The following is a 25,343-nucleotide window of genomic DNA, read 5'->3' on the forward strand; positions in this document are numbered from 1 at the left end:
CAATTGACTCAAACATAGGTAGCTCCAGCCATCGCCCTTTCCTTTGAAAGGGTTGATTTCCTTGGATCTTGTTTGCTCGTGCTAGTGTTGTTTACTTACGTGGTGTATGTGACCTCCAAGTTGTGGTTTTCCGTGCTTTTCTTTTTGCACTCTTGGAGGTGAACTCACCCTATTCCAGTGTCGTGTCTCCATCCCAAGCCCTTCTCTATCTCTTAACCATCTCTTCCAATTGCACACAAGTTGGTCGTGGTGTGGGTGATGTTGACTGGGCGGTACAACCGGTGCCAATGGCGGTTCAACCGCTAGGACATTCGGTTGTATCGTCCCAAGGGTACCACCAGGGTAGTCTCTGTGGTTCTACCGCTGGCTTCCAGGTTGAGCTCCTGGCCGGTACTACCGCTCGGTTTGAGGTGGTACTACCGCCGCCTCCCAGGCGTCGGATGTACCGCCCGCAACTTCTGGTATGTCCCAGGGAGCGGTACAACTGCTCTTAGGAGTGGTACAACTGCTTCGCGGTCTATGGGTATATATAGGGGTCGGGAGAAACCCTTCACGTTGCACCTTCTATATGTTCCAAAGAATCGCCATGATAACGACGGTGGACTCCGTCTTGTTAAGGATGTCCTGACCCCATAGATGTGAAAGGTTTGCCGGAGGGTTCGTGGTCAGGCATTTCAAATCATCTGAAAGAGGTGAAAAGGAGTTCGTCGTAAAGGGTTACGTCGATGCGAACTTTGACACTAATCCGGATGGCTCTGAGTAGTAAACCGGATTCGTATAGTAGAACAATTATTTGAAATGGCTCCAAATAGCGCGTGGTAGCATCCACAAGATGACATAGATATTCATAAAGCACACACGGATCTGAAAGGTTCAGACCCGTTGACTAATAACCTCTCTCACAAGCATAACATGATCAAACCAGAACTCATTGAGTGTTAATCACATAGAGATGTGAACTAGATTGTTGACTCTAGTAAACTCTTGGGTGTTTGGTCACATGGTGATGTGACCTGTCAGTGTTAATCACATGGTGATGTGAACTAGATTATTGACTCTAGTGCAAGTGGGAGACTGTTGGAAATATGCCCTAGAGGCAATAATAAATAGGTTATTATTATATTTCCTTGTTCATGATAATCGTTTATTATCCATGCTAGAATTGTATTGATAGGAAACTCAGATACATGTGTGGATACATAGACAACACCATGTCCCTAGTAAGCCTCTAGTTGACTAGCTCGTTGATCAATAGATGGTTACGGTTTCCTGACCATGGACATTGGATGTCGTTGATAACGGGATCACATCATTAGGAGAATGATGTGATGGACAAGACCCAATCCTAAGCCTAGCACAAGATCGTGTAGTTCGTTTGCTCAGAGCTTTTCTAATGTCAAGTATCACTTCCTTAGACCATGAGATTGTGCAACTCCCGGATACCGTAGGAATGCTTTGGGTGTGCCAAACGTCACGACGTAACTGGGTGGCTATAAAGGTGCACTACGGGTATCTCCGAAAGTGTCTGTTGGGTTGGCACGAATCGAGACTGGGATTTGTCACTCCGTGTAAACGGAGAGGTATCTCTGGGCCCACTCGGTAGGACATCATCATTATGTGCACAATGTGACCAAGGAGTTGATCACGGGATGATGTGAGTTATGGAACGAGTAAAGAGACTTGCCGGTAACGAGATTGAACAAGGTATAGGGATACCGACGATCGAATCTCGGGCAAGTAACATACCGTTAGACAAAGGGAATTGAATACGGGATTGATTGAATCCCCGACATCGTGGTTCATCCGATGAGATCATCGTGGAACATGTGGGAGCCAACATGGGTATCCAGATCCCGCTGTTGGTTATTGACCGGAGAACGTCTCGGGCATGTCTGCATGGTTCCCGAACCCGTAGGGTCTACACGCTTAAGGTTCGATGACGCTAGGGTTATAGGGAAAGTATGTACGTGGTTACCGAATGTTGTTCGGAGTCCCGGATGAGATCCCGGACGTCACGAGGAGTTCCGGAATGGTCCGGAGGTAAAGATTTATATATGGGAAGTCCTGTTTTGGTCACCGGAAAAGTTTCGGGTGAAATCGGTAATGTACCGGGACCACCGGGAGGGTCCCGGGGGTCCACCAAGTGGGGCCACCAGCCCCAGAAGGCTGCGTGGGCCAAGTGTGGGAGGGGACCAGCCCCAGGTGGGCTGGTGCGCCCCCCCACCAAGGCCCAGGCGCATGGGAAGAGTGGGAGGGGGCAAACCCTAGGTCCAGATGGGCCTTAGGGCCCATCTAGTGGGGCGCCTCCCCCTCTCCTCCCCTTGGCCGCCCCCCTTGATGGGATCTAGGGCTGGCCGCCTCCTCTTGGGGGTGGAAACCCTAAAGGGGGCGCAGCCCCCTTCCCCCCTATATATACTTGAGGTTTGGGCTGCCATACAGACATGAGAACGTCTCCTTTTGGTGCTGCCCTACCCCTCTTCTTCCTCCTCCTCTCCCGTGGTGCTTGGCGAAGCCCTGCGGGATTGCCACGCTCCTCCACCACCACCATGCCGTCGTGTTGCTGCTGGATGGAGTCTTCCCCAACCTCTCCCTCTCTCCTTGCTGGATCAAGGCGTGGGAGACGTCACCGGGCTGCACGTGTGTTGAACGCGGAGGCACCGTTCTTTCGGTGCTTAGATCGGAATCAACCGCGATCTGAATCGCTACGAGTACGACTCCCTCATCCGCGTTCTTGCAACGCTTCCGCATCGCGATCTACAAGGGTATGTAGATTCACTCCCCTTCCCCTCGTTGCTAGATTACTCCATAGATTGATCTTGGTGATGCGTAGAAAATTTTGAATTTCTGCTACGTTCCCCAACACAACTCATACAGAACGGGTCCTGGACCTTTTCGATGGAATAGTCATAGATGAAATGAATGCCAAGCTAGTTGCTCCTACATCATATGTAGAGATAGAACATGCACTCTTTCCATATGGGACCTACGAAGGCTCCGGGCCCAGATGGCCTTCCGGCGTTATTTTATCAATGACACTGGCCGTTGATATGGGATGATATATGTAGAGCTCTGCACGAGTATCTTCAAGGGGAGGCGGCACCCGACAATTATAATGACACTATTATTGTCATGATCCCCAAAGTGAACTCACCAGAGCTTCCAACGCAATTTTGCCCCATAAGTCTATGTAATGTAATGTATAAAATTGCGGCTAAACTTATGGCAAATAGGTTGAGGTTGATCCTTCTGGTGCTTATATCTAAAGAGCAAAGTGCATTTGTACCCGGACGGCTTATTACTGACAATGTCCTTGTGGCGTATGAGTGTGTGAATGCAATTAGAACACGGAAGAGGAAAACCCCGCTCTATGTAGTGAAGCTTGATATGATAAAGGCATATGACACGGTGGAATGGTTGAGCTCACCATGAGCTGTTTTCAACTCACCTGACTACGATCTCTTCGAAATTCCAGTGGGGTCCAGACGACGGTGAAGAAATGTGCATTGGATTGCTCCGGATAAGATACCTATGCAGAAAAGAGATGGAGGCATGGGCTTCCTGTATTTCGAGCCGTTTAATAAGCATTCTTAGCTAAGCAAGCCCGGCGCATACATTGTTGCGTGCAAGGGTACTAAAAGCTAGGTACTTCAATTAGTGCTCCATCATGGACGCAATGTACCCGGACGGGGCGTCATTTACGTTCAAAAATGATACGTCTTCAATGTATCTGTAATTTATAAAATATTCATAACATGTTTACAATAATTTTATATGGTTATGGTGCATGTTTATATTATTTTCATGGACTAACATATTAATCGAGCCCATTGTCAGTTGTTGTATTATGCTTGTTTTTGGTTATCCAGAAAATCCATACCAAATGAAGTCCAAACACATCGAAATTTTTTGGCGATTTTTTTAGAAGAAAAGAGACCCATGAAGCTTCGAGGAGTAGCGACCCCCCCCCTCCCCCACAGGTGTGCCATGCCCCCTTGTGGGCTCCCTGTGACACATCTTGCCGTGATTCCAATGCTAAACACACACACACACACACACACACACACATATATATATATATACATACATATATATATATATATACATACATATATATATATATATATTCAGAACCTCCGAAAGTTAACCTAGATGAGTTTTTCCGCTGCCGCAAGTCTCTGTTCTGAAGTGGTCTGGTCTGGAGTCCTTTTTCCGGCGCCCTGCCGGAGGGGGAAAGCCATCACCGGAGGCCATGTCCATCATCCCCGTTTCCTCTGTGATGAGTAGAGAGTAGTCCACTCCCGGGGCTGAGGGTATGTATCAGTACCCATGTGTTTGATATATCTCTCTCTCTCTATCTATCTATCTATCTCTCTCTCTCTTGATAGGGCACGATCTTGATGTATCATGAGCTTTGTTAATATAGTTGGATGATATGATGTTCTTCCCTGAGGATCGAGCAGCAGAGGTGGCACCAAAAGGTGGCGGCATGGACATGTGGGTGGCGACAGAAGGAAACATGTGTCCTGAAATATTGGTTGCTCCAATATCTGGGTAGATGGAAGGCGTTATGTCACCTCATCCAAACGCTAAATATGGAAACTCATGAACTCAACTTGAAGCGGCCTCTAATAAATTATGTAAATTGCGCGACGACGATTCTGTTAGAGAAATACTTTCAATCAAATTCATCGTAAAAATGATTATTATGACCATTGAACAATACTTTCAATCAAAATCATCGAAATAAAAGCTATTACAACGATCCAGATGAAACACGATTCTCCTAAAATTTCTCTCAACTTGCTAGGCATGAGGCCTTGCGTTCAGGAGAGGGTTCTGCGGCACGACGTGACCAGCTAGGCCGTAGCCCTCCTAGCTTGAACGGTAGCTTCTTTCATAAGCTTTACCCTACCACACACATTCAAATAAGTTCTACCATTTGTCCTTCCTCTTCACACCTCTTCCATGTGTGCGTCAATGAAGCATCCAACGAGCTAGTACTACTTCACGCCCGTCTTCTGTTTACTAGTAGGCGGCAAGCGCGGTGGCACGCCGTGTCCGAGTATGAGCCCATTGTTGGCTAAATTGTAGCTTAATTTGTTGGTTGCTCATCTTTAGTTTTTGTTATTCAGTTTTATTAAGTAGTGGTGAGAAGATTACTGACATACATAGAAAGATGAATGGAGGAGTAGAATGAAGCAAACATTGGACTAAAGGCTATACACTTCACAAAGTGAAAATAACCAGATTTTGTACCTGATTTTCTAAGCATCTTGTTTCAGTATATGCATCTAGCTTGATAGTTGTGAGCACATATTATCCTCTAGTGGTTGCTCCCTTCTGCTTCTCCACTTCGCTCATGCTGTTGAATGCGTGAAAGTATCATATATGCCAATAAGCTGAATGCCATCTATTGTTCATTCCGCTTTCATAATGCACCTTCAACAACACAATGAACATGTAAATTCCATCAGGCATAGCATCCTAAAGACACATTCGATTTATTCTGCAGATGCAAATAGAATTACTCAACGTAGCAAGAAAATTCGGGTTGAAGGCTTTGAATATACAAAAGATAATGCAAAAACAATTCACTAACATCAACCAAATCTGACATGAAAATATTTCTCATATTTTTAGCATTCACTTGATATGGCGATCAGGTAACCTGACGACAAACAGTAGCACATAATCTGCTCCCTTAAACCATGCATAGTAAAGCTACTAGGTCTCGGTACTAAAACCGGCTGATCTCGGGTAGGGGGTTCGAGCTATCGATCTCGGGTCAATGGGTAACAGGAGACTACCTCATTGGCTACAACTATGCAGGTAGAGTCCCTGGTTTCCCCTTCCTCCTCTGGCTGCTCTGGGAACTAGCTTTCGAGACTGCTTTGCTCTGGCCATCGAGCCGATGATATAGTCGGGGCTTGTGGTCTGTGGCTGATGTTACTGCTGACATGTTTAGGCTCTGGCAGCACCGGTTTTTGGAAACTGTAGTGATCCGAAACGTCAGTTTTCCTGTGCATGTTCAATAAATACTTTGGTTTCAATCGACTGTACTTTTCTCAGTTTTAGCAAAATCGTTGATGCATATCGCAAGTTTGTTTTAGGGTAGTTTGACTCGCAACACCTAACTCACATATTTTGTCCTTATATGTTTAACTTGGTATCCCTGGTGCCAACATTTTGAAATAGTTTGATCACTAGATGAGATAGATAGTCTTCAAGTTACTAGGATGTAATGTATCATGCTAGTGTGTTCCTTATTTTCATCCAGACAGTAATGGATAATAACACTGAATTCCTTGAGGAATATAAATTATACACAATTTATCCTTGATTAATTTTGATTGTGATAGTTTGAAGTAGACTTAGTTGGAAAAATGATTGAACATGCACGAGGAGTTGTTGGTTATCTTGTTTGTTCCTAGCTCTGTAAAGCATCAATTTTTCAAGTTTAGTCTGGAACATTGATTTCGTGCTTGCCATCCATCTAGCTCTCATTTTTTACTATATTGTTAAATACACCACAGGTGCCTTAATTTGTCCGTCACGGTCAGTTTGGTACTTGAATTTGAAAACACATACAAAACAGGTGCTACAACTTGTCTAAGCATTCAAATACGATGCCTTCATCAATATGCTTGCGTATAGATTGCCCACATGGCACGCCAGCTGGCCATTGGCAAATGTCAGTGAGAGTTAGCTGGAGAGCCGTTGGGTGAGTCAAGGGTGGGGAATGTTTTGCAGATAACCCCTCATATTATTCGGAATTTAATACATGGATCCCACCTTTCAATATTATGTGAGAGAAAAAAACAAGTGGACAGTGGGGATTCGAACCAGCGCCCTCATGTTAAACCGCGACAGACTATATAAAAACCAGTCAGAAAGAGATATAAAACATGAAATCCGGATATACAATACTTTTCATAATAATGATACTGCAAGAAAAAAGAATGAGAATAAAAAACGAAACAGTGTGTCAGCGTGAGGTTTAGAAAACAGGAGTTCATGTGTGACACATATGCGACCTCACTAGTACACCAAGAACGGCTTCATGTACATTAACGAGAAAATCACGACGGATGCATACCGCACACTTGAGACCAAGATGCATTCTATACAATATAAATTACCTGAGGTGCAATGTTTGTCATGCATTTAAAATATTGACAACGTGCCCTCGCAAAAAAAAATGGCAACTTGTTTTTGAAAAATTACCGTGTAAAATTACTCTTACATTTCTACAAACACACTTAACATATTTAATACATTTTTAGAATTAATATTTATTATGCACTAATTTTTAATACACGTTGAACAGTTTTCAGAATACAAAGTTGTCAATATTTTAACAATTATGTATTTTAAAAATAAAATGAAGATACATAATAGTAGTGCGTGCTTGTGGTCCTGAATGCAGATACATAAATTTACACATTAATTTCGAATACACGATGAACTGTTTAAATCTACAAATATTTTGTTGACAAAGTTCATGTTTACCTCTTCAAAGTACACAATAATAAAAATATATTTAATATTTGAAAGAACCAATAACAGCATATTGGTAATTACTGTATTTTATATATCAAAAATTTACGTATCATTAAAACTACACAGGAACTTGGTAAAAAAATTAAAATACACGGGAGAAAAAGCGGCAGCGAAATTGCAGAGCGATACTGGAAATGAATATACAAGATTTCTAGCTGACATTATACGCAAAGCATAGGCTGACCAGGCGGCCAGCTCGTGTCGCGTTTACGAGGAGGGCTAGGGTTTGAATTTTTTTTCCTCTACCCACGTTCCTAATTGATGGCTTCTCTATGTAATTAAACAAAATATGAGGGGTTCTTTGTAAAGAAAACCTCATCCAACGGCTTTCCACCTAACTCTCACTGACATGTGGGTCAAAGGCCAGCTAGCGTACCATGATAGCAGTCTATACACACCCATATAGATGAAGGCACCATATTTGAACACTCGGACAAGTTGTAGCACCTGTTTTGTGTATTTTTCAAGTTTAGGTATCAAACTGACCGACGAACAAATTGAGATGCCCGTGGTGTATTTAACTCAAGATAATTTTCTAGAATATATTTACCTCCTTCTCTTCTTTCTCGTCCTTCGTTTCTTTAGGTAAACTGACGATGAAGTGATGATGCAAAATGCTGAAAAACAATCTGTGAAACCGTAACATTGGAGGCATTCTGGTGTCGACCACATCGACAAGCACGCACCAGTGACATGTCATGGGATTTTTATTTCGTGCTACGTCCATACCTCATTGTTTCCTTCCAACACACACTAACCATATGCGATAACTTGTTTGCTGTGCCTACTACTACTACTACTACTACTACTACTACTACTACTACTACTACTACTACTTCTTCCTTCTTCTTCTTCTCCTCCTCCTCCTCCTCCTTTGTTATATTTCTTTTTTTCTTTTTATTTTTTATTTTTTCTCTTCCTTTTTATGTGAGCAAACTTTTTTAAAATTTGAAAACTTTCTTCATATTCATGAACTTCTTTTCAAAACACATAAACTTTTTTCAAATTCATGAACCTTTTAAACACACACACACAGATATATGATTTTTTAGAGATCTATGAACATTTTCCAAATTCATGATATTTTGCCAAAATCCAAGAACTATTTCCTAATCCATGAACTTTTTTTTCAAATCCATTAACCTTTTCCAAATTCATGAACGTTTTTCTTCCAAAACCGTGAACCTTTTTCCAAATTTATGGACATTTTTTAATATCGGTGAACATTTTTTTAAATTCGTGAACTTTTTTCCATTCCATGAACTTAGTTTCAAAACCGGTGAACTTTCCCAAATTCCTTTTTTTAACCGTGAAATATTTTTCAATCCATGAAATTTTTAAGAAAATTGAAGAACTTTTTTCAAATTCGAAAACTTTTCCTAATTTGTGAGCATTTTTCAAATTCACGATGTTTTTTAAATCGGTGAACTTTTTTGAAAATCCTTGTACTTTTTTCAAATTGGCAAAAACAAATCGATGAATTATTTTCAAATTGGTGAACTTTTTTTCCAAAATCCATGAACTTTTTTGAATTCATGATTTTTTTAATACATGAACTTTTTTGAATTTGCGAACTTTCCTTACGAGCGATTGTTGGGTGCTTTTCACGAGCGAGCGATAGGTTTTTTTTTTTGGACTAGTGAGCGACATGTTTTTCTTACGAACGAGCGAGCAAGCTACTCACTCGCAGCAGGGACAGCCCACCTGAGGGGAAGTGCGGGTATTGCTTTTGTGACCTGGCGCTAAAAGCACTGAATAGGAGTTTAATAAAAGCGCTACTCGCTCGCTTTTTTTGAATTTCCAATATAAAACGTGTTTTATTTGTTTTACAATTGTTTAATTATGAAATAAAGTTGTTTAAATATGTATTTCGAATGAATTTGTGTGGAGGAAAAATGTGTTCAATGTTTCTAAGAGATCAAGTTTTAGGATTTGATAGATGAGAACAAATGCAACCCCATAAGAAAAAATTTGACTTTTTAAGATAGGGAGGAGATTTTGAACTTTTAGAACAGGAATTTGCTAGAGATTTTTAACAGTTGCATTGATGGTGGACTGGACGACCAACTCTTATCCAAAATTCAATGTCGAAGCCCCCATCGCAGCTGGAGTGGCCGTTTCCACTTCAGGGTCTGCATGTGCTGCACCTGGTTTGGAGCTCTGAAAGAACACAACCAAGCCAACAGTCTCACCGGCTGATTGTACTTTGATGATTATCATAATATCTAATCGACTACTGTCATGTTCATCTAGTGTCTCAGAGTTAGAATAATCCTCGGTACTTCTGTGTACATGGATATATGAACTCGTTGTGTGCTTTTTATTGGATCTTAGGTGATATACTCCACGAGACAATATCAGGTGAAAACCCAGCTTTCAGTGGAAGCGTGGAAACCTTACCGCAGGTTGTTGGATCTTTTATGTATGGACAAGATTCATCCATAACTGCTACATGCAGTTTTGCAGAAAAACGCCCACCCCTAGTGAAGTTGTTCTACACATAACCCCCTGATGCTTACAACTATCACAGCTAGCTCCTCGTCCATGTCCAACAAAGCTCTGGCCAAAAATATTGAAGTCTGCCCAGTTCCTTGTAGATTTAAATAGAACAAATAGTACAATAGAACAACTTAAACCATTGCCTAGATCAATGCCGAAACCACAGCCAAACCATTGCCTAGATCAATGCCGAAACCACAGCCAAACCATTGCCCAGTGCATGAGTCACTCATGCACTTCACATAGCACAAATCCAGCAATTGAAACCATTGCCTGGAATAGACTTAAGTAAGGCAAATAGTACAGCTGCACATAGTGTGATTATGCAATATCAATCTGATTCAGTCACTCGAGATAATGCCTCACTCCACTCAAGATAATGCCTCACTCCAGTACACACTTACAAAATAGACGCATCATTAATAGTGATAGCAAATCTACACCTTTATATACATCAGTCATTGAGCACATAGCTCCAGTACACTAGCTAATAACTTACAGAAGTCTCGCGCCAAAAGCTAATACCTCCATTACTCTAGCCAAGAACACCAATGAAATAATATTATTCCTAATAACTTGCAGAAGTCGGTAGGGCCACCAAGCAACCTGAAACAAAAAAGTTTAATTGGCCAAGCAGTAGTAAACATCACTGGAAATTATACAAAGATTTTATAAACAAATTTTTAATACTAATCTATGAATATAGTTACATCAGTGTGTGTTGTATTTATCAGCAAGCACAATTTTAGAGATATTCTCTAAACTAAGTCCAGAGGAATGTACCGTAATCATGTCTGCTGCATTTCCTTGTCCTTGTTCTTGTTCTTCTCTTTCTGTCTTTGCTTTCCACCCTTATCCCTGTACCCCTTTAGTCTTTTGATTCTACCCCTTGATCAAATATCATTTGGAGGATGGATATGAACCTCACTTGGAATAGAACAACCTAAAAATTCCTCAAATTCTTCTGTTTGAGTTTGTTTTTTCGCTGGAACTTGGGTAGACAATTACTCTCCAAGTGCAAAAATGTGATCTCTCAAGAATTGCATGCTGACTTGAGATTGCTTCGCTTGTACTAAAAGGTCTTCCATCTTCTTAAATGTTTCTGAAGCTAATTTTTGTATCTCCGGATCTATTGAACTGCTCTCATTGCCTTCCAATAGAATGCCATCCTTGTCAAAGACTTGCTCGGTTTTGCAGTCCTTTCTAAACCTTTTGAGTACATAATGCTTTGGTAGTTCATTTAGCTGGGCTGTTCTTAGGACATGGATCGGATGACGACATGGGATACCGTGCGTCTCAAACAACTTACATGTGCAAGAACCTACCATGGTTGTTGTGTTGTAAGTTACCACCCTTAATTTCTTATAGCCATCATGTATAGTTATTGTTTTAACCTCACCATCATGTGCCATCATCTCAACAAGGCAACGATCCCTATCAGCAAGCAACTCATGTTGAAAATCCTGAAATATCTCATGCGTGAACACCTCGCCGCCATGCTTTTCAATCGCCCACAATGTCTTCAACACAGGCATCGTATGTAGGCTCATATGGTCCTCTTGCAACTCCTTATGACGTTGTTCTTCCAAATCCGTGTCAAATCTAAGCCAAAACTCAACCAAAGCATGTTTGTAACCAATAATACATGAGAAAAAAGAATTGGCACTCTCTGACCTTGAAGTGGTCCGCATAAGCCCTGACAAAGCTATTTCTTTGAAATAAGCTGGTATCCATGATTCTTGAAGGTTGAACCTTTTACTGAACCATTCATCATCTTCCAACCCATACTCTGACATAATTTCTTTCCATCGTTCCTCAAATTCAGTAGGAGTTTCAGAAGACCACACGCACCGACCTAATCGTTCATGGAAATCCTCATCGGTCTTCAAATCAGGGCCAACCTTCTGCGGAATCTTGTTCATAATATGCCACATGCATAGCCTATGTGCAGCTGCTGGGAAAACTTCCCTTACTGCATTGTCCATGCTACTACATTCGTCAGTTATTATAAACCTAGGTGCAGCCCCTCCCATAGCTTTCAAGAAAGTGCGAAACAACCACTTATAGGAATCTGCCTTCTCATCGTGTAACATTGCAGCACCAAAACAAACACTTGCCTTATGGTGATTGATTCCAGTAAAGGGGGTGAATATCATGTTATATTGATTGGTGCTATATGTTGAGTCAAAGGACACAAGCTCTCCAAATACAGCATAATTTTTCCTACATGTGGCATCCGCCCAGAACACATGTACTAGTTTGCCCTTATCATCAAGAACATAATCAAAATAAAATCCTGAATTTGCAAGATGTTTTCTAGCAAGCTGGTCAACAAACATTTGAGCATCGGATGACTTGATGAGGCACCTGAGGTTTCGGTGGTGATTTTGCAAGTCTCTCTTTGTACAGCCAACATTCTCAAACCCCCCCAAGTCTACACGAAGGAACCTGTATGCTAGGGATGTGCCAATGCTAGCTTTATGACAGTTCCATAATGTAGTTTTTGCTTGTTGGCTAACTTTCCTGTTTGATCTGATGAATTGTTTTTTACTGGGCGATACAAGTGTGTGTGTGTGTGTGCTCCTCTTCGAAAAGTGTCACGATGTACTTATTCTCGACCGTGCGTTTGACCGCAAGTTTAGCTTCACACCCACATCTAGTGATTTTTCTCTCATATCTCCTCTTACTACCAGTGCTAGCTACGAAAGTTTCCTTACCTTTCCGCTCTTCACGGAAACCTTCACGGTCACAGTAGAAACGCTTGTGAGTAATGACACCATTGACAGTCTTTTGCTGCCCCACACGTACTGAAAAACCAACATGATGTGCATAAGCTTCATAGAACTCCTTGGCTGCGTTCAAATCAGCAAAAGTCATCCCTATGGCTGGTCTGATGGCATCATCACACTCTGGAGTACAATATGAGCCCTACAATTTGAACGAAAAGCACAACAGATTTACTTTGTTGGAATATAGGAAATTATAGAGATGTACTCTCTCTGTAAAGAAATATAAGATTGTTTATAGATCACTAAAGTAGTGAGAGAGTACATATTAGTTAGGCAAGTACTTACACAGAAAGGTGTGCACTATACGATTTCTGTGGTGTAGTAAACCCAATGTCTAGACTTGGCCTAGTGTGGACGGCTGATTCTGCATCAGACTGGACATCACAAATAGCCAAAGAAGGAGCCTTGCTCACTTCGCTTTGGCATTCCATAGTTACTGCACAAAACAAGATATACAGTTTGTAAGTGATCATAGGACGGGCTGTGAGCGCCCGCATCGGCTGGGCCGAATTTCTTTGAGCTGGCTGGAGTGCATGCAAGATCCTAATTATAAGCATGCAATTAACCATGTGCATCTTTATGTGCAAATAATACAAAGCAGTTGGTTTTTTAGACTTTTGAAGAGACCATGTGTAATTCTTCTTACAGTTCATGCACATGCTCTGCTAAACTGACCTTTGCACGCATGCATCCATGTACTAGTCTAGGATTTTTTTCTCACTGTCGATCACACTACTAGCAGTAGCACACACGCATAGATAAACCTGTACAAGCCCTACACACCGCTCAAGCTTTCTCTTTGGTAACTTCCATCTAAACATAATTTTCAGTTCACATACTTATCATCATCTAAATTCCATCTATACAGTAGCGGTAGCAGTTTATACAGATATCAGTTTTCATTAGACTACTGTCACACACAGCACACATGCCAAGCAGCGACACACGTATAGTCATAGATGTATATAACACTTAATTAGGAGCAAGTAAATTATATCTCCCCAATTTCTTCAAGACAAAAATCTGGACAGTGACCTCTAGGAAAATAAGCAGTTGCTGGCAAGATGCCAGTACCTCGTCCCCTCTCCTATTTCCTTAATTTTTAGATGTGCTGAACTTGGAGGAGACAACCCAATGAGCCACGAGCTAGTCGCCTCCTTTGTTTGCTTTGCAAATCTAGCCCAATCTAGAGAAGAGGAACCCACTAGATGAGTAATTGGGACAAAGAAGAATGGGGCAAAACAGAAAATATGAAGGGTACAAATCCTCATACCTAGGGACCCAAATCCAATTGGGGATAGTTGGGGATTGAGCACGGTTGGCCGCACAATCGCCGGAGAGGAATCAGCCGCGCCGCTCGCTGACCGCCGGCCCAGCACGGAACGCTCGGAATAGGGCCGCCACTGTTAGCGGGATAATCACCAGAGAGGAATCACCGGCGCCACTCGCCGCCCGCCGCCCGCCGCTCGCCGTCCAGCGCCGAACGAGAGGGTCTGGCCGGCTCGTCTCCTAACCCTAGCTTCTCACGGTAGGAAATAGAATGGGGATTCTCATACTGCTACGGGGAAAGGTACAGAAGGGCTCAGGGTCTATACCGAGGTGCAGAATTCTTGCGGGGTTTAATTTGCAATTTGTACATCCTTCCATCTCACAGCACACATTTTCTATCCAACGGCACAAGACCAAGTTTCCATGTTTTCACTGAATGTTCGGTTTCCACCAGATATGTACTCATACTCCACAAAGATAAGATTGTGTCTCTGCTCTACTCAGCGTGTACTTCTGTACTATTCACCTAAGAATTAAGTGATAACTAAGAGCATCTACCGTCAGACTTGGCAAATCAGGTCCTCTATATATTCGCGGACGCGTCCGGGCACGCCCGCGGACGCATCCGGACGGGCCCTCATATTTCGCTCCCGGCATTTATATATCTCAAATCTGAACTCTCAAATCCATGCAAATTCATGCACATCAATCGTATAAGCCAACGTCGCACGTAAATAACAAATGTTGGTATCAAACATCAGTTTTTTGGTTTTGATTATGGGTCCACGTATGCTCCACTATATTATTGAGTAGCTGTGTGTGCACCTGATGATCTCGAAGATTCTGATGCATCTGTAGAAAGTTCATCAACTGAGTTGTACCTTGAGCGTCTGTGATTTCAACTTGTCCTCCAGGTGCTTCAAAATCATTGGTTTGGGCTACACCATCACCCTCATCCTCGACACTCATATTATGCAAAATAACACAACATGTCATCAGCTTCCGTAAAGTTTCTGATTCACACATCATTGCAACGCCACGCATAATTCCTCAACGAGCTTGAAGCACACCAAATGCCATCTCCACATCCTTCCTAGCTGATACGTCCATTTTGCATCATGATTTTCTACTGTTATTTATAATGTTTTTGGCCGATATAATACTTTTAGTACCATTCTAACGCTTTTTCTCTCTTAATTTGCAAGATTTACATGAAGAGGGAGATTGTCGGCAGCTGAAATTCTAGGCCTAGAAAAACTATGTCAGAGATACCTATTTTGCACATCTTCAAATGAACTGAAATTTTACGGAGAATTGTTTTGTAATAAATAAAAAATATTGGAAGAAAGAAATACCAGAGGGTCCACCCAAGTGCCCACGAGGCACCAGGGTGCACCCACCCCCCGGACGCGCCCTGGTGGCTCGTGGGGCCCTTAGCCAGCCTCAACGAGCACCGCCTCTCGAGGCGGAACTTGGGCAGGAACACTTTTGCTCTCCGGCGGAGCGATTCTGTCTTGGACACTTCCCTCCGGGAGGGGGAAATCGAAGCCGTCGTCATCAGCAACAACCCTCTCATCATGGGAGGATCAATCTTCATCAACATCTTCACTAGCACCATCTCATCTCAAACCCTAGTTCATCTCTTGTATTCAATTTTTTTATCAAAACCTCAGAGTGGTACCTGTGGGTTGCTAGTAGTGTTGATTACATCTTGTAGTTGATACTAGTTGGTTTATTTGGTGGAAGATTATATGTTCAGATCCATTATGCTATTCAATACCCCTCTGATCTTGAACATGAATATGATTTGCGAGTAGTTGCTTTTGTTCTTGAGGACATGGGAGAAGTCTTGTCATATAAGTAATCATGTGAATTTGGCATTCCTTCAATATTTTGATAATGTGTATATTGTTGTTTCCCTTAGTGGTGTCATGTTAACATCGACTACATGACACTTCACCATCTTTGGGCCTAAGGAATGCATTGTGGAGTAGTTGTTAGATGATAGGTTGCTAGAGTGATATAAGTTTAAACCCTAATTTATGCCCAATTCCGTAAGTGGATGATTTGGATCCATATGTTTCATGCTATGGTTAGATTTATCTTAATTCTTCTTTCGTAGTTGCGGATGCTTGCGAGAGGGGGTAATCACAAGTGGGAGGCTTGTTCAAGTAAGAACAACACCCAAGCACCGGTCCACCCACATATCAAATTATCAAAGCAGCGAACGTGAATCAAACAAACATGATGAAAGTGACTAGATGAAATTCTCGTGTGTCCTCAAGAACGTTTTACTTGCTATAAGAGAAAGTTCCGGTCTGTCCTTTGCTACAAAAATGATGAGCCACCTTGCTGCACCTATTTTTACTATTGCTACTTGTCGTGTGTTACAAATTACCTCGCTAGCAAACTATCTGTTACCGATAATTTCAGTGCTTGCACATAGTACCTTGCTGAAAATCGCTTGTCATTTCCTTCTGCTCCTCGTTGGGTTCGACACTCTTACTTATCGAAAGGACTAGGATTGATCCCCTATACTTGTGGGTCATCACTAGCCGCTTCCTGCATTGTTGCAAAGTGGCTTTGTTTATTGCCATGCGGTTCGGATATTGTCTTCACAAACGCCGCCCACTGAGGATAGATACCATCGGCAAGATAGTATCCCATGTGGTAGTCTCTGCCATTGACGGTGTAGTTGCACGGTGGTGATTCCTCGTTGCAAAGTCTCCCAAACACCGGGGATCGTTAAAGCATGTTGATGTCATTGTGAGAAACCTGCCATTTCGAAGAAAGCATGCCAAATCCATAAGTCATGTGATGCCACCATTTCTAGTATGATGGTGGCCTCTTTGGTGTGATCATGATCATGATATATTCCCCGCAAACCTTTGGGGGAGTTCTTCCATTGACAATGCATGCAATCAATTGATCCAAACATTCCTGGACCCCCCCCCCTCCCGGGCCTCTCTAATAGGCAACAACTTCTCGATGTCCTGTGCATTTGGTTCTCTGAGATACTCAGGTCCAAACACCTCAACCACGTTGCGGGCAAACTTGGCAGTAGTCTTCAGGCATGTGCTCTCCCACATCTTGACCATCTCACCAACGGCATCTGCAGCAGTACCAAGTGCAAGCATCCTCACAGAAGCCGTGCACTTCTGCTTGGCAGAGAAAGAGAGTTGTCCGTATCAATCTCTTGTGAGCTTGAAGTAGTCATCGTGTGCCTCCACTCCCTCCACAATGCGTAAAACTAATGGTTTCCGTATGCGAAAACAGCGATGAAACCATGGATCATCCGAGAAAGTATGCTTGGGAGCAAAGTAGTGTTTGTGCAGTAGTTTTGCTCAAGACACCCTATCCCGATTGATCACTCTTCTCCCTTTGATTGAGCCTTTAAAATTTAGAATATGTTGCACTTGCCGGTCCATTTTTCTCTTGCATGCTCATGAGCATGATGATGTCCACTTCTTCGTCTGAATCCGAGGAATCGAAGAACTCATCTTGAATCATTTGATCAAGCTCCGTCGATCTACACTCCTCGTCCGACAAAGCATTAGAATCCATCGTTTTCCCTAATAAAGAGGCTGTTTGGATTGTGACTATGTTTGCTTTATGTTGCCATATTATTTTTGCCACACTTGCCTAACTTGAGTTGCTCAAATTGTTAGCCATATTTTGGCTTGCCTAAGGGAATCTTGCCACACTTTTTGTGTCTATGACATGTGGGGTCCACTGCTCATAAAAAAATTCTTGCCTTAGGTGTGGCTAGAACCAAATACCCACCTAACTTGGTCAAACTTGCCTAAGGTGAGGTGTGGTAAAGTGTGGCAATATGTGGCTGGAAACCAAACAGCCCCAAAATCACAAAAAATCCGGTCAGACATTGTGTCGAACACATGAAGCGCAAGGTGGAGCCCGAGAGTTGCCGGACGTACCGCGGTGGCGTCAGGGCCGACGACGATGTCCCCCGCGGCGAGGACGGGAGAGAGGACGGCTCTGCCGGAGCTGGTGACGCAGAGGCTAGGAGCGGCTGCAGAGTCTGCGCGTTGGCGGAGCTACGAGACGAACGGCGTGGTGGATAAAGAAGAGAGGAGATAGCAAATGAATCCGGCGGATCTGGGTGGTGGATTTGGTGCAATTTGCAGTGGGTCGGGCTGTCGGGCCCGACGTGGCGGGCGTGCCCGGACGCACCCAGACGCTCCCATATCCACCCCGTATTGGGCTAGATATGAGGGGCACCGATCAATCCAGTTGTTTGAAGCCCGTTTGAGGTGCCCGTCTGGGTCGAAATTTCGCAACCGAACAATGACGCCCGGCCCGAACATATGACACGGGTTTGAGACGCCCGGCGTAGATGCTCTAACAACCACATTTCATAGTGTGTGATGTCAGAAAGGAGACGAAAAAAACAACAATCTAGAGCGTGTACATCCTTCAGTTAAAGATTCTTCTGACTCGAACCAAGGATTCATTTATTTAACTCGTAAATCGTGATGAATAGTAGTAGGTACTCTTCATGGGATTCTCCAGCTAATAAGTTTGTGACTCGAGGTCTCGTGACTTTTGTAAGTTGCGACCATATCCCTTTTATTCTAGGGTCGACACTGTACGTACCAAACATGTGGCGATGTGGCCGGTCTGCACTGCAGTCAATGGATGATTCGCTGGAAAACATGAAGACAAATGATCCATCCAGCTAGTGGCCGCTCCTACTGCTTCTCCTCCTCTGTTCATCATGCGCCATGTGCGTCCCTTCCAAGTTCCAATCCACTATCTCGTTTGCGTCATCTCCAGCTTGACAATCGTACATCTCCAGCTTGACCATCGTACGTACGTGGCGTTGTCTTTTCGGGAACTTGTAGCGAAGTGTATATATATGCATGGAGCATTGCTATGCGTACGACTATTTCCATACAATTTTCATACGGCACTGTATATCACACCATCCTTGTGTCAGAGTAAGCCGCTGCCCATCACCCGATCAGGAATCGTACAAAATCGTATATTCAAGCATCGTACGTGCAGCAATTTCGGCATGACTGCAGTACAGCTTCGTTCGATCATCATGCAGGCCTACGGAGACAATACAATATGTAGGAGAATCTGTTTAACATAGCTAGGCATAACTAGGAACAGTAGGAGCATCTACACCCGCGTATAGCTAATCCCACCCTTCAAACATCCCCGGACAGTGACCAGTCATCCCTCACCTCATTTAGCGAACCCTAAATTCATATAACGACATGCATCATAAACTACATCTATGATCCCACACCGAGTGTCCGGCTACTACCTCATTACATGCCACCGGACTACCAAAAACTGTCATGTTCTACATACATAGTAAACTATGTACAAAGTTCATCCACTAATGGCCTTGCCCTTGCCGGCGTCGTTGGAGTCTTTGTCTCGGAAGTAACGCTCGAAGACACAAAATGGATCAAGTCGGATGTGCTCATCACCGGAGGTGTACGACCCGTCACTATCCTCCTTCTCCCCTTTGGGAGGCAGTCCGTGGCCATGGCACGGCCTGCTCGACATTGCTCTCAGGCGAGGACGCATGTGTTCCTCGTCTGACACTTTTGGAGAATGCGGGCACGGACGGCTTCCTCGTCAAAGGCAGTGGGTGAGGTCGCCTCCGTCTCCGCCATGTCCACAACGAGGCGGGCCTCGGCCTCCCACAGCCTCTGCTTTGCACGGCGGGCACACCGGTCCCTGTAACACTCATACAACTCCGCACCGAAGATGGGATAGTAGACAGACCCGAGCCTCTCCAGCCTGGGCAGACCCAAGCGCCAATTGTGTTGGCACAATGGATTCCCGCCGGATCGAATCCGACCTCGGTCGAGCGCACTTCTGCTGGGAGGGGGTGGAGGGCCTCCTCATCCCCGCATGAGACGATGACCCAGTTGATGCATCGGCAGTGGTCGGAGTCGGATCTGCTTCCTGCCATGCCAGAGATGGCCGAAAGGGTGTTGGGGACGGAGTGGAGTGGCTAGGGTTTGGTCCGGGATGCGGATGGAGATGCATACATGTGGGGGTCAAGGTGGGATAGTGTAGGCCGGATCCGACGTGACGGACACGTCCGAGCCTCCCCATATGCATTCTACATTAGGGCTAGATATGACGGGTTACGGTCAGTCCAGATGTATAGAACCAGTATGAGGAGGTCATCTAAGGCGGGATTATGTGACCGATCAGTGACCGGACCCAGACGTATAGGGTGTTTAGAGCATCTATAGCCGGGCCTCTCATACCCGTCTCAAACGCCCGGGCAGGCTGTCCGGTCAGTGACCGGCCACAAAAAATCGACCCAACCAGACCTCTCAAACTGCGGACAAAAGCCCGTCCAGGCGCGTTCGTCTGACAGGCCCGGCCCATCACGGACCCCACAAAAGACCCTAATCCGGGCGGCGAGCTCAAACCCTAGCTCACTCTCTCCCTCTCATGCTCCATCCGCCAACTCCTCTCCCTCTCCGGTTCCGATCCCATCCACCATGATGAGCAGCTCCGGCAGCGAGTCCGGCTCGGAGGTCGACTATGAGGAGGAGATGGCCCTCCGCATTGCGCTGGAGCGGTTGAAGGTGGAGACCGACGGCAGCTTCGGATCTGGAGCGTCGCCGCACCTCCCGCACCGGTGCAGCGTGGACGCCGGAGCTAGACCCTCCCGGCCCATGCGCAGCGATGCCCGGTCAGCACAGTTCACGCCGACCCCGCATCGTCTCCATCCCCCACCGGCAGCTCCTGCACGCGGCCAGCGCTGGGTGCTTGTGCCCGCGCCTCCGGCCCACACGCGCACTCCGGAGTCGGAGGCGCGCCGCGAGCCGCGAGAAGCAGCGCGCACGGGAGAGGGAGGCGGCGGAGCAGTCCATGCGCCGCTGCCGCGGGACGGAGCTGGACGCCAATGAGGACGCGCGTCTCCTCGTCTGGGTGTACCGCCGCTCCCTCACGACGGCGGAGACGGGCGCTCGCCACCTCCGACGGAAGAACACCAAGGCGCTCCGGCTAGCTATTGAGTAGTCGGAGCGCGAGGCGAAGGAGGCAGTGGCGGAGAAGGCTCGGGTGGCAAGGCTGAAGCGGGAGCAGGACAGGGCGGTCCATCGGATGAAGGGGCTCATCGTCCTCTCCGGCTCCGACTCCGACGACGGCAACAGCTACACCTCCTCGTCCGACGACCAAGACACTCCATCAGCCGCGCACGCCTACAACTGCGCCAGCGACCGGAAGGGCAAAGGCCCCCCGAGGAAGTGGTGATTCCGGCCCCCCTCCCCCTCAATGTTTATATTGTTTTTAGTTGTAGAAGTTTATGAACTTGTCTGTGGACGAACTATGATCTTTTGGATGTAGTGATGAAGTATGTTTATGTCTATGTCTATTTGCAGCGGATCTTGTGTTCCTTTGCAGCTCAATTTTGTTGTTCGTCGTCTGGTCACGTAGAATAGATCAACGTGTGCATGGATAGTATAGATATAAGGCGGGATATGAGATACGTGTATGCAGAATAGCAAATATGAGGGGTGCCCGGCGCGTCCGCGGACATTTGAATGGCCGGATTTGTCAACTCTGGCTGTAGATGCTCTTATGGACCCCAGCTAACTGCTAGCTTATTGCTAGCTAGGCACAATGTTCCATTCGGTCGGTTCAGCCGCACGGTGTAGAACAAAGCAGTTTTAGCAGTTGGAGTTCATTCCAGCATGGCATGGCATGGCATCGACGCTACGCTCATGACCGGCGCCGCATGGAACCAAAGCTTAGTGGGTGGAACACCTACGACGAATTATGGCGGTCGATGGATAGGACTGGGTCAATGATGAAAGGATGATGATCATCATATTAGCCAGACAGATGATGAGCGCATGCAGCGAGCGGCGTACAAAAAAGCATGGGGCAAAATGCATACACACGGGGCCCCGGCCAGACAGGCATGCAATCTGTTAGGGAAAATCTATAGATTCTGCAGTACTAACAGGTAAGCAGAGCTCTGTCTTACAATAATTTCCTCACGTCATGGTCGACTTTTTTTTTAAATTTGTCGTGGTCGATCTTTTGAACCCTTGGATTTTGATCCATCTTTTCCTTTTATCCTCTCCATGGATGCTCGTCGTTGGCGGCTCTGTCATCTGCGGTGAAATAAACCGAGTATATCAGGTCTGGTCCTATGCCACCACAAATCGGCCCAGCTGGCCTCGGTGCTGCCGGCCACCACGACCGATCGAGCAGAATGCGCCTCTGCACGGCGGTCTCGGCGTCTCGCGCGGACGCGGTAGCATCGCTGCATGCAGGTTCGTGGAGAGAAAGCGAAGATATTTTGACCGGAGCATGATTGTGTCCACGGCCACGGGCTAACAGAAACCCGGCCCCGATCGGTAGTAATGACAAATGCACGTGGGACCGTATGTGCAGTTCGACCACCCGATCACACGGCGGGATGGATAGCTCGTCTCCAACGCGAACCTTCGAAACACTTGCAAATATTCGAACTGAGGTCATCCAACAAGTTACCTCGATCCATGGCATGTTCTCTTGTCCAAAATCCAGCAAACCTGATGCAAATTGGAGAAGGTTTGCGGGCATTTGGACCAGGGTCAGGCTCACAGGTGTGCAAAGTGTGCAGCACGCACAGGGTTCATAAATTTTGTGCGGTCCAAATTTTAGATAGGCCTATGTATATTCTTGGGCACCGGGTTGAGCATGGCGCTGGGCCGCTGGTCCTCCTGGGCGCTGAGCCGAGCGTCTCAGCCTTCCAGGCCGCCTGCTCGATGCGCTAGACCTTTGATGATCGTAGGGCAACCACGTCGAAAACAGTATAGGCGCATCGAGACGGCAACAGATATCGATCACATCCAGAGGCCGGCGAGGCGGCATCTAGACCAGATCAAAAATCGATCGCATCCAGAGCTGGCGACGGGCCACACGACGGTAGGCGGGGCAACGAGCATGCCGCCTCCTATTGACTTTGTCTGATCAACATGTTCCTCTCGCCAAAACAGGTAGCCCGCTGCCGTCGGCTTTTCCTCCTGGTTAACTTTGGCTCCTAAAGTCCTACTCCTGATTCCTAAATCCTAATTAACTTTTGGCAGGGACTGCTACTTGGTTAGAGGTCGGATCTTGCCTCCTTGGTTGAAGATAACAGTATAGCAATTTAATCAGACATGACATCCACGGTATGTTTTTTTTATATATCCAATTTTATGTAAGACATTATATTATATACATATAATTGCTTGTTAGTTTTCTTTTCTAATGAGATAGGACCCATTTTTTCACTTCGCACAGGGCCCCGGATTTTGCCGGCTGGCCCTAATTCGGACCGCCCGCCACGTACGCATCTGACCGCCATTTCCCACTCCAAAGACCTTTCTACGCGAAAAACCCTCTCAAAACGAAGCGGTTGCCGTTCAACCACCCGATCACACAACGGGATGGATATATCCAGCCCGGACCCGGCGGGGTCAACTCAACGCAGCTAAGCTAGCGCGCGCTAACAATAAGTTGCTCGCTATCTAGCTGGCCATATTCTCCTACCCTTTTGTCCATGGATCACGTACTGCACACATACACCTACTGATATTTTAGAACACATAGCTACCAGTTGCTGTAATAAGTTTAAAAATATTGGTTGCATCAACTTGGTACCACTTGTACCATGCACGCATGCTCCACGTAAACTAACACTGTGGTTAGCGCTATTTGGCAGATTGGTGCACGCTCGCCGTCCAGTTGACGTGTGCATGGTTAATTGCATGTGTTTGTCAATGGGGGGCAGGTGAAAGTGAAAGCGACGACCAGCAACGAGTTACCACATCTCAATTTCTCTTTTCTCACGTATGTGGAGAATCAACTGTTACGTGTACGGCCCCGTTACGGCCGACATGATTTGTGGGGGCCAAGCCAGGCCGGCACGCGAGCCGGCCAATGACTGATGCAGTGAAAATAACGTTACATGATCGGTACGCAGACGTGTCATCCGGTGATGTGACGCGCCGGCCGGCCACCTGTTCTGGAGGTGCTACCTAGTCTCTGCATGCATCAGCGCGAGGAAACGTGTGTGCCATCGAGCTGCCACGTAACAGCATCTCCAACAGCCGTCCAACGCGCGGGACGTCACGCTAAAAATGAGTTTGCAGCGCGCCGATCGCCTACTTTAACGCGACGGGAGCGCTGGCTCCAGCGGCCGCGGTAAATTTAGCATGCGTAGCTCCAGCAGGCGCGCTAAAATGCAGCGCACGCTCACGCACGAACCCTCTGGACTAGGTTGCATAGATATTGAAAACGATACATAGTTCATCATAGCATAGATAAAACGATACATAGATATTTTATTACATGGTTCATAGCATAGATAGATAAAACTACGGTGCAACTAAATAATAAAAACTACAGTGCAACTACATAAATAAAACTACGGTGCAACTAGATAAAAACTATGGTGCAACTACAACCTACTCCGAGTCGTCCTCATCATCATCATCCTCGCTGGTGTTGTCCGAGGTATCGAGCCAAATGTCCTCCCAACAAGGATCATCATCAGCAAAACAACGACTCCCCACCTGCTTCAACAATATCGCACTGCGATATGGCCAGTGCCTTCCGCCGACGCCTGTCCACCCGCTCCGCGCGGCGCCTTGCCGTCCTCTCTGCCCAGTAGGCGCGCTCGTTGGCGACGTCCTCCGGGTGGCGCCAGCGCCACTCCGCCATGGCTCGCTCGTCCTCCTCGGCGATGAGGAGGCGGCGCTGCCGTCGATGGTGCTCTGCACGGTCCTGGTCCGTGATAAGATGAGGTGGAAGGGCGACGGCCTGCGTCTGTTCGCGCGTGTAGACATCATGGAAGTTCATCTGCGCGCGAGGCCTCTCTAGGCGCCACGCCGCCGCGTCGTACGCGCGGGCGGCCTCGTGCGCGGTCCCGAACGTGCCGAGGCCGAGGCGGACGTCGCCGAACCGGATCTCCGCGTAGTAGGTGCCGCCGGGGCGCTCGCGGAAGCATGGTGGCGCGGTGGTGGCGGGGCGAGGAAGCGGCAGTGGAAGCGGCAGAGGGAGCGGGGAGAGCGCGCGTGGCAGTATGGAGGCCGCGTGGCGAGCGCCGCATCTTATAAGCGCGCCGGAAGCGGTGCGCCAAATCTAGCTGCGAGCTGCCGCTTTCCCGCGCGCGCTAGTTTCCCGCCTCTGCTGGAGCACGCGAAAACATCCCACGCACGCTAAAGTGACATTTTATTGCGCGCGTCTTTT

At 46.0% G+C, this 25,343-nt stretch overlaps 1 protein-coding gene across 2 annotated transcripts; it reads right to left on the bottom strand.

Annotated features, from left to right (window-relative positions):
- Positions 1–10,414: 10,414 nt before the first annotated feature.
- LOC123183018 (protein FAR-RED ELONGATED HYPOCOTYL 3) lies at positions 10,415–14,389 on the bottom strand. 2 transcript variants are annotated; one of them, XM_044595739.1, is made up of 5 exons: positions 14,122–14,389; positions 13,923–14,034; positions 13,134–13,284; positions 10,843–12,987; positions 10,415–10,665 (listed from the first exon to the last, which is right to left on the bottom strand). In XM_044595739.1, the coding sequence occupies exon 4, from the start codon at positions 12,396–12,398 to the stop codon at positions 11,064–11,066; it is 1,335 nt and encodes a 444-aa protein (XP_044451674.1). In that variant the 5' UTR covers positions 12,399–12,987; positions 13,134–13,284; positions 13,923–14,034; positions 14,122–14,389; the 3' UTR covers positions 10,415–10,665; positions 10,843–11,063. The 2 variants fall into 2 exon arrangements, with proteins under 2 accessions (XP_044451674.1, XP_044451675.1); XM_044595740.1 differs by lacking the exon at positions 13,923–14,034.
- Positions 14,390–25,343: the final 10,954 nt, after the last annotated feature.

Source organism: Triticum aestivum, chromosome 1D (genome assembly GCF_018294505.1).
Source record: "Triticum aestivum cultivar Chinese Spring chromosome 1D, IWGSC CS RefSeq v2.1, whole genome shotgun sequence".
Classification (NCBI taxonomy): Eukaryota; Viridiplantae; Streptophyta; class Magnoliopsida; order Poales; family Poaceae; genus Triticum; species Triticum aestivum.

Bases quoted from the DNA above. Each gene is read 5' to 3' on its own strand.
- LOC123183018 (XM_044595740.1), bottom strand. From the start codon at position 12,398: ATGTTTGTTGACCAGCTTGCTAGAAAACATCTTGCAAATTCAGGATTT.